Genomic DNA, 14,492 nt, shown 5'->3' with positions numbered 1-14,492 from the left:
TCAGCCAAGGTTTCATTGAAAGACAGAACAAGTTTGAGGGGGTTAATGGGCTACTCTGGTTCATGTGGGCCAAACACTGATGTTTTTCAATGTCACTACCTAACATCAGCACAAGAACTGTGGTATATAAGAACATAGGAAATAAGAACAGGAGTAGACCATGCATTCTGTCAAGCCTGCTCTGCCATTCAGTGTGATCTCAGCTGATCTTGAGCTTCAACTCCATTTTCCCACCCCCTTCCCATTATCCCTTGATTCCCTAAGAGACCAAAAAGCTCATCTTCGCCGGGGCAACTAGGAACGGACAATAAATGCAACGATGCTGCTTTTGCTCATGTCCTGTGAACAATTTTTTTTTTAAATAAAAAGAACAGGAGAGTCTGTATGATTCATCAGGTTATAATGCACTTTTAAAATGAATCCTTTGTTATTTGCCCTTTTAGCTTTCCATGAAGTTTCAGTTTATCCTAAGAAGGAGCTTCCGTTCTTCATTCTGTTCACAGCGGGACTATGTTCATTCACTGCAATGCTGGCACTCCTCACGCATCAGTTTCCAGAACTCATGGGCGTCTTTGCTAAGGCTGTAAGTATTGCCAGTAAAATTTCCAGGCACTTGTATTTTACCTCTTGCTTGTGAACCTACTTTGTTCTGTAACCAATGTGAGTAAAACTTGGAAAATTTTGGCTGCAAAAGGTCGAGAATTCGATTAAATCTGAATGCTACAAGCCTGAATCAAGGAACATATAGCTGCTCCATCTGCACCTCAAAGGGAAGAGAGGGGTTTACAATTTGGCTGGGGGCTTTTACATTTTTGGATCTTAGGAGTGTAGGATCAGGAGGAGGCCACTCAGCCCATCAAGCCTATTTCCATCATTCGGTGAGATCATGGCTGATTGGCTAACTCCATCCATCTGCCTTGGCTCTGTATCCTTTTCTGCTCTTGTCTAGCAAAAATCTATCGATCTCAAATCAAAAATGTGTTCCCATCATTGCTTCAGATTTTTCAGCTCCTGGATCTTGGAGTAGTCCCAGCTGCCCATTCCTTATTGGGTATCTTCACTATCTTTTTAATTTGTCAGCCACATTGTCCAGGATAATAAACAGAATAACTGCATTATTTTCTTTAGCTTCTGGAATTATCTTGTGCTTCTATAGAATTTCTCTTTTGCTTCAAATTTATGCTGAGAGGCTGTTTCCCTGGCTGGAGAGTCAAGTACTAGAGAATCATAGTCTCAGGATAAGGGGTCAGCCATTTAGCACTCAGATGGGGAGGAATTTCCTCACTTGGAGGGTCCTGAATCTTTGGAATGCTCTTCCCCAGAGGGCTGTGAATGCTCAGTCGTTGAATAAGTTTAAGGCTGAGATCAGTAGATTTTTTTTGACAACTAAGGGAATGAAGGGATATGGGGAACAGGTGGGAAAGTGGAGTTGTAGAAAATCAGCCATGATACTATTGAATGGTGCAGTGGGCTTGAGGGGCAGTATGGCTGACCCTTGCATCTATTTCTTATATTCTTATACATGATAGAGCTTCATAATATCAGACCATGTTTAAACCTAAAACTTAAGGGAATTGATTTTAAAAGGTGAACAGGGAAATAATTGACAGTCATGCGTTTGATACGTGACCATAATTGTAGTGAAAACCTTTTTAAGTAGCTCCTTGAAAAGAAAACAAAAGGCTAAAGTCTAAATGTTTAAGCTGTCCTTTTATAAATAACGTTCATACACACAGCTTTCTTTTCTTGAATGTTTAACCACTGGGGTAGCTGTATAAATCCAATCTGAACTGTATCTCTTGGATATTCCAGACTAATTTTAACAGCTACAGCTCCTTAACCATCCCCACGAAAATAGTTAACGTAACTTCCTGGATTTGAAAACTGTCCGCCAGATTAGAAAATTACTCTCTTGTCATATACATGGTTGCACAAATCACACAGTCTATATTTATTCGAAAGTAGTTTGACTTCTTTCCCAAGCTGGCAGACAATTGATGAACCTTGTAGCATTTATGTTGTTAATCCTGGGACACAATTCCAACTGCAGTTAGTTCTTTTTTAAACTGCTTATAGCTTGTGACTGAATTAAAGGACTCTTGTACTAAGCTACAACTGTATTTGCAGTAATAACTGAGTTGTTATCTGTTGGTATGATTGGAGTAAAGAAAGAGAACTTGCATTTATATAGGCCCTTTCACAGCCCCAGAAAGTCCCAAAGCCAGTGAAATATTCCTGGACAGTGGTTATTATTTAACTGTAGGAACATAGCAGCCAGTTTGCGTACAGCAAGATCCCATAAGCAGCATTTTGTACTTTTTTTTTATTCATGTTGTTTAAGGGTTAAATGTTGGTTGAAACACTAGGGGAACTCCACTGCACTTAACAGCCATGGAACTACTTTGCGAAGTCTAGTCATGGCTACAATGTAGGATTTACTGTTTATAAAATTCCCACAAGTAGCTTTGAAAAAGACCAGCATTGCCCACATGATTGGCAGTCATGAAGCCAGTGATCCCTGGTGGGCCAATGTAGACATGAGTAGCCTGAATTCATCAGCAAAATGACGTTCTTCTAACAATGAAACAGCAGTGCATTGGGACAGTGCAGAAGGTTGATGCAACAGTGCCACGGTGCAGAAGGGTGCAAGCCCCCACACTATAAAAATAATGAAGGAGATAAAGAGAGTAGACAAGGAGTGACTGTTCTACAGTAAGGAAATCTACAACACGGGACTGAACCTTCATTCTAGAGTAGAGCCAGTTAAAAGCAAATTCAGGAAATAATTTCTTCAGACATAAGGCCCTGCACGCAGAGACAATTGAGATGTTTAAGCATATGACGGAGAAGAGAATAAACGGTTATGATGGTAGATTTAGACGCAGAATGATGGGAGGAGGCTTGTGTGGAGCATAAATACCACATTGTACTGCTTGGGCTGAATGGCCCTTTTCTGTACCATATATTCTATTTGATCATATGATGGAATGTTTTGTTTACTTCCCAAGTATACACTTCTCAAGTGGCTCAGGATAGCACTCTTGCTTCTGCGTCAGAAGGTTGTGGGTTGAAGTCCCACTCCAGAGACATGAGCACATAACCTAGGCCGACACTCCAGTGCAGTTACTGAGGGAGCGCTGCACTGTTGAAGGAAAGGTTGGATGAAAAATTTAACAGAAGTACCGTCTGCTCTCTGAAGTGGATGTGAAAGATTCCATGGCATTATTTCAAAGAAGTGGCGAACTGGCCTTCAAATATTCCTACAGTCCCTACCCTGAGCATTTGATCTCAGCTAAGTGCTGCATGAAGACACCTGGCATTGCCCAAGTCCCCCTGCAAGTGGAGTGGCTGAGAATGGACAAAATCTCTTCTGGGTGGAATCCTACTGTTTCTTTTGATGTAATAGTTAAGGGAAGTGGTGAAATGTTGCATGGCACTCTGCTAGTTATCTTCGAAAGGTAAACACAACAGGAATTTTTTAAAACTTCATTCATAAGATGTGGGCTTCGCTGGCTGGGCCAGCATTTATTGCCCATCCCTAGTTGCCCTTGAGAAGGTGGTGGTGAGCTGCCTTCATCCACTTATGAGATCACTAGTGCTCCCGCCTGAGTGGTTAAAAATTGAGACCTGCAAATGGAGAGGACTTTTGTCCTATTCTTTCCTGGAATATGTGATTCCATGAAGCTAGTAATAAAAGCCACAAGAAAAGGCCATTCACCCCATCCAGTCTAACCCTTCCAGAGTCTAAATATAATGACTCTATTATAGACTCTGCTAAAGTAGCATGTTGTTTTAAGTCAGTTATAAGTGACAGGTGCACCATTTTGACCCTCATTCTCTGGGATAGAGAAAGGAGAGAAAATCAGCCACAGTTCCTGCTGCAGTGACCCACTTGACCCCTCTCCTGCCACTCAAGACTTGGCTTTGTTTATGCTGCTGGACCTGTCTGTGGAGCAGCCTAGTCCTTTCCTTTGGTGAATGTAACAGACCAGGACAAGGTGCCCACCCTAACTCTTCGCAACTGCCCTTGCAGTGGGTCAGGATTGCAGTGCTGGGCACAGTCGCTTGGCCCAGTCTCTTGGCCTTTTTTTTTGATCCTCAGTCATGAAGGCTTGGGCAAGATGAGAGTGGATGATTACCGAGAAAGAAGAGGAGTCGTTGGGGGGGTGAAATTGGCAAAGAAAAATTTAGCTGAAGCTTTACTTTGTAAATAGAAACAAATCTTGTCACACCTACAAGCGAAAGCATGCATCTTGGAGTGTCAGACAGCAGAAAGATATCATTCAGCTTGCTGATAGTGTGGGTGATAGCAATCAATTTTTGGCAGTGCTCAGCACATGGTTGTAATGTGCATCAGATGGTGAAATAAAGCAGAGGGACAGTTCATGTGTGGCTGCTGGTAATTCTGTAATAAATCTTCTCTTCACAAGGGGGATTGGTTAGGGCGGTAGTGGTAGTTAATGGTCGAGTCCCACAATCCGAAGAAAGCGGGTTGGGGGGAGGAATCGAGCTCTCTTGAATGTGCTGACTCCACTTGTTGGCCAGTGTGAAACTAACCAGAGCAGCCTCGGGAGCAGGAACCAGATCCATGTAACCTTCCCCTGTGCCAGTCTGTTGTGTGGAAAAAAAGCATTGCTGCTCATGTTGCTTCTGTGTCTCTGCACAGTTTGGGTCGAAGCCTTGTATGATTAATGGGAAAACACAGGGGCCTTTTTTGCACTCTACCATTAGAGATTAGGTTTTGCTAAAAATGAGAGCGTATCAGTGGAAAAAATACTCTGCATGAAAATACGGTGTCAGGGCTGGTAGGTCAGCAGATGAACACAGGAACTGGTTTAAATAAGGCCATCTGTTTTTTATAAATATGAATTCCACCCCATTGGGAAAATTACTATGATGGGTAGTAATATTGTTCCAGTTATAATAGTCCTATGTCTATTTATTGTCTTTTATTTTAAAAGAGTGAAACATTCCACCTGGCAATCATGAATTTTATTTCTAGTCTTCAAGAGTTATAAATGTCAGCTGTAGGCACTACTTTCAGTGGGCAGTGCTATAAGAACCAAATTGGAAAGTCAGTACAGGCACAAGGGTTGAATGGCCTCCTGTGCTGTATCATTAATCGCGTGGGTTAGAGCATCGCATCCTCAAAGAAGGGCTTGTTCAGGGCAGGTGTCAGGAAGTAATATTCTGGGCAAAGGCTGGTTGAGACCAAGTCTAACTAACAACTCAGTGCTGTATTGGGAAGGCAGTAGAATTAATATTTTGTTTGGATGAGATCAAAGTGTTCCATTAACAGTTGTATCACTCTTTGACTACCGATGACACCACAGGGTCATTAAGCAGAGAGTCTCACCCTTTGAACATAATTCACCAACATAAACAAATATGTTGCTGCTTTTCCTCCTTAATGCAGAAGAGCTTTTGAATACTTGAGATGGTCTTGTTAATGGGGCTGGGGAGTTGCAGGTACGGGGATATATTGAGAGTTAAGGTTGGGATAGAAGTCACTCGAAGCTCATGGGGTGGGGGGGGTGGTTGAAAGCAGATATAGGAATGGCAGGACGAAAGGAGCCTAGGAAGGGAGCTTCAGAGGACAGGTGTGGACAAGCAACTACCAGTAGTGGAGCTGAGAAACAGCGAATGTACACTGGAACATAAAGCAGGAGGAAGCCATGAAGGTAAGGAGGAATTGAGAGTGAAGCTGAGAATTTTGAAGTCAGTTCAGCGTGGTGTAGGTGATACAGCAGAGCTTGAAGAGACCAGAGGATGGCAGTACTGGACTTAAACAGATGAGGACTTGACCAATGGCTTTGCATATAAGTTGAACTTAGTTGAAGCTAGAATTGTGTTGGGGACATTGAGCCTCAACATAGACTCGAGTTTTGTTGGCTGGTGGCAGAAGAGATAGGAGTGGCAACAGCAAACGTTACAGATGTAGAAGAAAGTGTCCTTGGTAACAGAGCAGAATGTGAGGGTTAGTGTTGAATTTTTATTTATGGAATTTTCAGCACAGGAACAGACCCAACCAGCCTATGCTCCACACGAGCCTCCTCATCTCAACATATTAACCTATCCTTCTGTTCCTTTCTCCTTTGTGTTTATCCAGCTTCCCCTTAAATGCATCTAAACTATGCACCTCAATTATACTTTGATAACAAATTCCACAATCTCATTACTCTCTGGATAAAGAAGTTTCTCCTGAATTCCCTATTGGATTTATTAGTAACTATCTTATATTTATGGCCCCTAGTTTTGGAACTTGTCACAAATGGAAACACCTTTTCTACACTTATTTTATTAAATCCTTTCATAATACCTGGTTTATAATAACACAGCTGAGTATTTAATTATGTAGACACAGCACAATGAGGTTTCACTATTAAAACCCTGAAGCTATTTTTAAATTGGAGCAAGGGGAGGCGATGGCATAGTGGTATTGTCATTGGCTAGACCCAGGGTAATGCTCTGGGAACCCTGGTTCGAACCCCACCTCAATGATGGTGGAATTTGAATTTGGTTGAAGAAAACTCATTTAATTCACTAATATCCTTTAGGGAAGGAAATCTGCCATCTTTACCTGGCCTGGCCTACATGTGACTCTAGACCCTCAGCAATGTGGGTGAAGCTTAAAATGCCCTCTGAACAAGGGCAATTAGAGACAGGCAATAAATGTTGGCCTAACCAGCAATGCCCATATCCCTTGAACGAGTAAAAAAAAAAAAATTCCTGCTGCAGATCCCATTTAGTAATCGAAATCTTCAGGATTTTAAATATGATTATGTTTATTTTGGTTTTTGAATAAATAACTGCAATGGGAGATATGCTGAGCCTTACTAAATCACTGGTTTAGACCCCAGCTGGAGCATTGTGCCTAATTCTGGGGACCACACCTTGGGAAGCATGTCAAGGGCATGGTGCAGAAGAGATCTACCAGAATGATACCAGGGATGAGGAACTTCAGTTATGTGAAGAGAGACTGGAGAAGATGGGATTGATCTTTGAATAGAGACAGTTAAGGGAAAATTTAATATGCTCAGAATCATTAAACATTTTTGGTGGAGTAGAGAGAAACTATTTCCACTGACAATAGGGTCTGAAACTAGAGGGCACAGATTTGAGGTGATTGCAAAAAGTCCAGGGGAGGGGCGAATGAGAATTTATTTTACACAGAGAGTTATGATGATGTGGAGTAGACTACCTGAAAGGGTGGTGGAAGCAGATTCAGTAAAAGCTTTCAAAAGGGAATTAGGTAAATACTTAGAACAGAAAAAAAACTTGCAGTGCCATGGGGAAAGAGCAAAGGGAAAGGACTAATTGGATAGCTCTTTCAAAGAATAGTACAGACGCAATGGGCCAAAAGGTCTCCTATGCTGTACGATTCTATTAACTTTGATGTGACCTTTTCACTTTCACTATTTTATGATGTGTCTTGAATTTGATTATGTGGGCATGTAACTAGAATTTATTTGGCATTGATGTTCAGCTATAAAGTTGTCAGAACAGGCAAGGAGTTAATACCAGGCAAGGCAGTAGTTTAGCTTAAGCTGACGATTGCAGATCTCTCTGTGATTCACAATGCATCAGGGTCAGAAGATAACGGCCTCAAATAAAACTGTTACTTAGTTTCGGCTGAATTAATTAAATTGTCATTGTTTCTACTTAAATATTTTAGAAGAAACAAAGTAGTGCTGTACAAAATTAACCGCACCTGCCCCCACCCCCCCCACTTCCCTCTGATTCAAATATTTATCCACGTTTTCCTTAAAAGATACATTGACCTGTACTTCAACCACCCCCCCCTATAGGAAAGCATTTATGCATTAAAATCTAAAACCTTCCTGACACCTAGGCAGTGATATTCGCCTGCGCTTGTAACATGAAATAGGTTCCTAATGTTTAGCAGCCCTTTTTATACCATGCCTATTGACTTCTAACGAGCCAATGTTTTATAAATTACACCAGTGCTACTTTACACTTCAGCTCCAGCCCAAATAGCTATTGCCTTCATCTATCTGTGCTTGCTGTTTCATTTGATTATGTATTTGAGTCCGTAGGCTTCTTTTGTTAATCTACAGTCCACCCTTTCAGCATCTTCCCATTAAATGTATATTCCCATTCCATAATTTTCCTCCTAAAGTGTGTAACTTCATACTTATTCACTAAATTGGTCACTGGGGTGAGGGGATTGGCCTTTGGCGATAAGCTGAGTAAATTGGGTTTATATTCTCTGAAGTTTAGAAGAATGAGAGGCGATTTCACTGAAACCTACAACATTCTGAAGGGGCTTGATTGGGGAGATGCTGAGAGCTTGCTTCTGCTGGTTGGGGAGTCTGAAACACAGGGATGCAGTCTCAGGATAAGGGACCGATCATTTAGGACTGAGATGAGGAGAAATTACTTCAGGGTGGTAAATCTTTGGAATTCTCTACCCCAGAGTGTTGTGTCTGCTCAACTGTTGAATACATTTAGAGCTGGGATAGACATATTTTTGGGGTCCCATGGAATTGAGAGATATGGGGAGTGGGCAGGAAAATGGAGTTGAAGCCCAAGATCAGCCATGATCGTACTGAATGGTGGAGCAGACACAATGGGCCATGTAGTTTACTCCCGCTCCTATTTCTTGTGTAGTCACATTAAATTGTACCTATCATCTGTCCACCCATTCTGCCAATCTGTCATGTCTCTTCCTGAAATCTTTAACAGCCTGCTTGCTGTTTAAGAAAACAAATTTCAAGATCATGCTCCCTATGCCAAAGTCCAGATCATCTAGATATCTGGGCCAGGAGTTTCCTCCCCATTTGAGCCAGATATGTTTGTTTAAAAAAACCGGTCAAGTAATTAAGTCCTTTAACTGAAGTTTTGTGAATTCCAATGTGTGTCCGTTGGAGTTCTATACTATTTTGGTAAATTATTTTAGTATTTGTCTTTGTCAGTGAAACCATTTTGTACAATTTCCTAGTTCTGCATTCTGATCCTGGACAATTTTGAATGGAATCCTTTCGCAGCCAACGTTTACAAGTGATGTGTTCTATCAATAAAAGATAGTTGCTAATAAATGCAGTAGGAAAATGGGAAGAAATGTCTTTACTCGGAGAATGTTTAGGACGTAGAACATGCTATCACAGAAAATGGTTGAAGGAAATAGCTTAGATGCTTTCAAAAGGAAACTAGGCGAGTATATGAGAGAAAAGGGAATAGAAAGATATACTGAAAGGCTGAGATGAGGCAGATGGCATAGGAGGAGATTCACGCGAAGTATTAACACCAGCACAGATGAGTTGGATCGAAAAGCCTGCTTCTGTGCTATACATTGCATGCAATCAGCCTGCTCAAGATTTTTTTTTAAAAGTCGAGGTTATGAGTGACAGTTTGAAATAATAAAGGATGTAGGAATCTTCATTAAATGTTAAGACACTGAAGCTGTCAACACATGGAAATTGGAAAGAACAATAATGCTTTATTAACATTTATCTGCTGGTAGAACAAATGATTGCTTCTAGGCTGCAGGTTTTTTTTATTTAACATGCTAAGTCTCTCATCAATTCATTCCAGAGCAGCACAGGCAGTCAGTTGACAAAACAGGAGTCAAATAGTTTTACAAATACAGCAATGCATTTCCCTTGATGGTTTGGGGATGTGTCTTTGGATTGGTAATGCTGCTCCTGTATGTCACTCAATCAAAAGACATGTCTCTGACTCTCACTTCCTTACTGTTTAATGTCTTGGAATCCTGCACTCGAATCAGGAGTGGCCTTTGTTGCTGTTAGTTGTTAGCCTTGAGCAGTGGAATATTCTGAACTATTTCTTGGAGTAAAAGTTTGGGGACATTTATTTTGCCAGGTAAATATTCAGTGCTTCTAGCACTCCCTCAGCACTGCACAGGGAACGTCAGCGTAGATTATGTGCCTGAGGTCTTTGGAGCAGGAACAGGATTAGAATCCATGGCTTTCTGATTCGGACGAAATTTCTACCAACTGAACCACTGCTGACACCATGGACAACAGCTAACCTTGAATTATCTGTTAATCTTGGGTATTTTTGCATGATTCTGTAAACTGGGCAGTATGTTTAAGTATTTCAAAGAAGATAAATTCCCTCATGTCGAAACAGCTGGGTTCTGAAAAAGACCCTCTGCCCAATCCAAGCTGCATGCCTCATCTAATCTAAAGTGGGGGCCATTAAGAAAGGTTGGTTGACTTTATTTTCATCTGTAGCTCGCAAGATACAGTAAATACATTCATTTAGAAATGTACAGTTCCACCTACTCCTATTGTAGAATCCAATTGTCTTAAGCAACCTTGGAATCATTTAAACCTCCTCCTTTGCACAAAAACATCCACAGAAAGAATGTGATATTGAGCAGAGTAGCTATCAGCTCTTGAGCAACATGATTTTCATAATCTGGAAGAAAACCCAGGATGATATTTTAAATGATTTTGTTTACTATTGTGCAAATAAACAGAACAATAATGCTTTATTAACATTTATCTGCTGGTAGCACAAATGATTACTTCTAGGCTGCAGGTTTTTTTTTATAACATTCTAAGTCTCTCATCAATTCATTCCAGAGCAGCACAGGCAGTGTCAGTTGACAAAACAGGAGTCAAATAGTTTTACAAATACAGCAATGCATTTCCCTTAATGGTTTGGTGGGTGTGTCTTTGGATTGGTAATGCTGCTCCTGTATGTCACTCAATCAAAAGACATGTCTCTGACTCTCACTTCCTTACTGTTTAATGTCTTGCAGTTCTTCAGCACGCTCTTTGCACCCTTCAACTTTGTGATGGAGAAGATTGAGAGTGTCTTACCCTCCAGCTTCTGGCACCTGCTGACCCGAATCTGACACAAATGGTTCACAGAAAACAGACCCAACACTCTTTTTCCTTCCCTACCCCCCACCCCTTTCCTGGATCTGTCAGTGTACAACAAAACACTGCCCAGGCTATTGAGATGAAGGAGGGAAAGGCTGAGGAGAACACTACTACTGCAAGTCGGAGACACTGTCACTTCTGCCAAGTCTGGATGCTTTAACTTTGTAACAAAGAACTGAAGAGAGTTTATTTCAGTTTCTCTTGGCCAAATGGAGAAACAGACAAAAAAATCAAAAAGGGAAAAAATAAAGTTAAATTTTGTGCATTATTTGAGTAGATGAACCCCATTTTATTTCTAAGATAAAAGCAAAAAAACTGCGGATGCTGGAAATCCAAAACAAAAACAGAATTACCTGGAAAAACTCAGCAGGTCTGGCAGCATCGGCGGAGAAGAAAAGAGTTGACGTTTCGAGTCCTCATGACCCTTCGACCGAACTCGAAGTTCGGTCGAAGGGTCATGAGGACTCGAAACATCAACTCTTTTCTTCTCCGTCGATGCTGCCAGACCTGCTGAGTTTTTCCAGGTAATCCCATTTTATTTCTGTTCACTAACTTGTACTGCACTCACTCAGAGGATCACGGAATGCAGAAGGCCACGCGACTCATCTTAATTTATCTATCCAGAAAATTCCAACTGTCCCACCATTATTGTTGCTCAATTGTTTCTTAAATTATTTCAATATTTTCAGCTCCGCTACTGTATCTGGAAACTTATTCTGTATTTTAGTCGTTGATTGTGCAAAGAATTTCCTGACACCAGTCCTAAAGTTACCCTTCCCTTGTTCTTTTAATGTTCTCTATGCCTTTAACAGTATTACATACCTCTCTAACAGTGGAAGCTGATTCAATTGTAACTTCCAAAAGGAGATTGGAGACATACTTGAAGGGAAAAAAAATTGCAGTGCTATGGAGAAAGGAGGGGAGTGGGACTAATTTAGATAGCTGAATATCGTCCTCCTGTGCTGTTGGATTCTAATGATAAGACCACTTTTCAAACACCAACTGTTCAAAATCCAAGCTTTTCCAGATTTTACAAGGATCAGCCTGACTCTTTCTGCTGATAAAGATTTGCAGTTGCCCGTGATGAATGTTGAACCCTGTGACAGTTACTATCTGGCTATGATTTGAACAAAGGCATCCTGTGAGTTGCATACTACAGTACTCGAACATCCCTAGAAAACATTGGAAATAACCCAGCCCTCACTTTGAGGCTGATCAGCATTCGTTGTGTTAACAGGGTTTTGTCTTCTTAAGTTTAAGATTCCTGGGGCTTGAAAAATAACTCAGGAAAAGATTGAGGGTTGAGAATTTTCAGACGTGGAAACCCGGTATTAAGGGGTTTTCCGGTAATAAGGGGTTGTTGAAAACTTTGTCAGCTGATTTCCTGGCCGATGACAGGGCGATTGGCTGGCTGTCCTTCAGGCTGGAAAGCAGCCAGCATACAAATAGCAGCTAAGCCCAACATTGGGGGTTGGGAGAATGGTATGTGGTGGAGAGAGGCAGAACGTCATAGGGTGTTTAAGCTTTGTGGGTTGGTGGAAGCACTCCTGCTCCACCTGCCCCACAAGCGTTGTAATAAAGGCACTTGGCTCATGGATCCATCTCGTCACCTTTCAACTACAGGTACTAAAAATAAAACATGAGTTAAAATGGAAGCATGCAGTTTCATTAAAAGATCCCAGTGACTGACCTGAGAGTGGGTATTTCCCCGCCCTTGACCTGCTTCTTTTATAACTGGAAGTAGTTGTGTTTCTATATTTTAATTTTAACTCCCATCCCAACCTGTCTTGGGGTGGGTGGTGGAGGCAATTAAAATTACCTTCCTTGTGTTTGTTGCAAACATGGTACCAGGGAAGGAGTGTCTTCAGTTATCTGAAGGGACTGGAGAGGCTGGAATTGTTGGCCTTAGATTGGAGATGATTAAGAGGAGGTTTACTAGAGGTTTTCAAAACGAAATAGCTACTCTTAGATGTGATTCCATGACTGGGCAGCACTGAACAATTCTGAGTGCACTAATAGCTACACTAACAATTTAATGTAATGGAACTTGTAATGTGGCTCATTTACACTTGCTGGAAACAACATACATTCATACACAGAGAGACATTCTCTGCAAACAAAAGGGATATGTTCAAGCTTGGCACATTTTTTGAATTACTTGGGCATTTGGGGAATGCCTTGGCCGATCAGAGTGAATTTGCTAACCAATCAACGTCCTTTTCTCCTTTATTATAAATTGATGTGATCGTTTGAAATTTGGCATCTTTGCACTTGTCCCGATGAGCACAAAATGAAAAGCTTCATCAACATGTCTCTCTCGTCAGTAATATTTGTGTTTAAACTGATGCTGTAAGTGACTGGGATTGACTTTGCACCGACAATTTGTATTATACAACTCAGATTTTGCTGGAGAATTAATCCTGCTTTTATCACGAGACTTCAAATAGACTGGTTGTTGTAGTTAGTAGAGACTGTTGAAATTTATGCAGTATTCTGTAAAATAGACAGTTTGCGCTGCCCCAAGTTCTGCTCACGTCCAACATTGCCTGACAGTGGTGTTAAGGCTCATCCTATTAACGTATTCATATATTGACCTAGGCACCGGAAATGACGACAGCAAACTCAGCCCTGTCGACCTTGCAAAGCCCTCCTTACTAACATCTGGGGGCTAGGGCAAAAATTGGGAGAGCTGTCTCACAGTCTAGTCAAGCAACAGCCTGAAATAGTCATCCTCAGGGAATCATGCCTTACAGATAATGTCCCAGACACCAGCATCAACATCCCTGGGTATGTCCTGTTCCACCAGCAGGACAGACCCATTGCAGGTGGCGGCACAGTGTTATGCAGTCGGGAGGGAGTTGCCCTGGGAGCCCTCAACAGTGACTCCAGCCCCCATGAAGTCTCAAGGCATCAGGTCAAATGTGGCCAAGGTAACCTCCTGCTGATTATCACGTACCACCCTCCCTCAGCTGATGAATTAATGCTCATCCATGTTGAACACCCACTTGGAGGAAACACTGAGAATGGCAAGGGTGCAGAATGTACTTTGGTGGGGGACTTCAATGTCATCACCAAGAGTGGCTCGGTAGCACCACTACTGACCGAGCTGGCCGAGCCCTTTGGAATGTGGCTACTAGACTGGGTCTGCGGCAGGCGGTAAGGGAACCAACAAGAGGGAAAAACATACTTGACCTCATCCTCACCAACCTGCCTGGCGCAGATCCATCTATGACAGTATTGGTAGGAGTGACCAGTAGGAGATGAAGTCCCACCTCCACATTGAGGATACCCTCCATTGTGTTGTGCAGCACTACCATCGTGCTAAATGGGATACATTTCCAGCAGATCGAGCAATTCAAGACTGGACATCCATGAGGCACTGTGGGTCATTAGAGGAAGTATTATTGTACTCGAACACAATCTGTAACCTCATGGCATGGCATATCCCCCACCCTTATTATCATGAAGCCAGGGGATTAACCCTGGTTGAATGAAGAGTGCAGGAGGGCATGCCAGGAGCAGCACTAAGCATACCTAAAAATGAGGTGTCAACCTGGTGAAGCTATAACACAGGACTACTTGTGTGCCAAACAGCATAAGCAGCAAGTGATAGAAAGA

The 14,492-nt window shown here is 41.8% G+C and overlaps 1 protein-coding gene across 5 annotated transcripts in view; it reads left to right on the top strand.

The window, feature by feature from the left end:
* The window catches only part of LOC121282152 (suppressor of tumorigenicity 7 protein homolog), a 152,863-nt gene extending 141,721 nt beyond the window's left edge, over nucleotides 1-11,142 (top strand). For 4 of the 5 annotated variants that reach the window (XM_041195673.1, XM_041195671.1, XM_041195670.1 and 1 more), the window contains 2 exons: nucleotides 444-583; nucleotides 10,751-11,142. In XM_041195673.1, coding sequence (XP_041051607.1) covers nucleotides 444-583; nucleotides 10,751-10,787 — 177 coding nt within the window. In that variant the 3' untranslated portion in view covers nucleotides 10,788-11,142. Of the gene's footprint in view, nucleotides 1-443; nucleotides 584-10,750 lie in introns of those variants that run through there. The other variant, XR_005944003.1, reaches the window with a different exon arrangement.
* The last annotated feature ends 3,350 nt before the right edge of the window (nucleotides 11,143-14,492 follow it).

The sequence above is a fragment of the Carcharodon carcharias genome, chromosome 9 (genome assembly GCF_017639515.1).
Source record: "Carcharodon carcharias isolate sCarCar2 chromosome 9, sCarCar2.pri, whole genome shotgun sequence".
Classification (NCBI taxonomy): Eukaryota; Metazoa; Chordata; class Chondrichthyes; order Lamniformes; family Lamnidae; genus Carcharodon; species Carcharodon carcharias.
The sequence above is the reverse complement of the archived record's forward strand: the minus strand, read 5'-3'. Positions and strand labels throughout refer to the sequence as shown.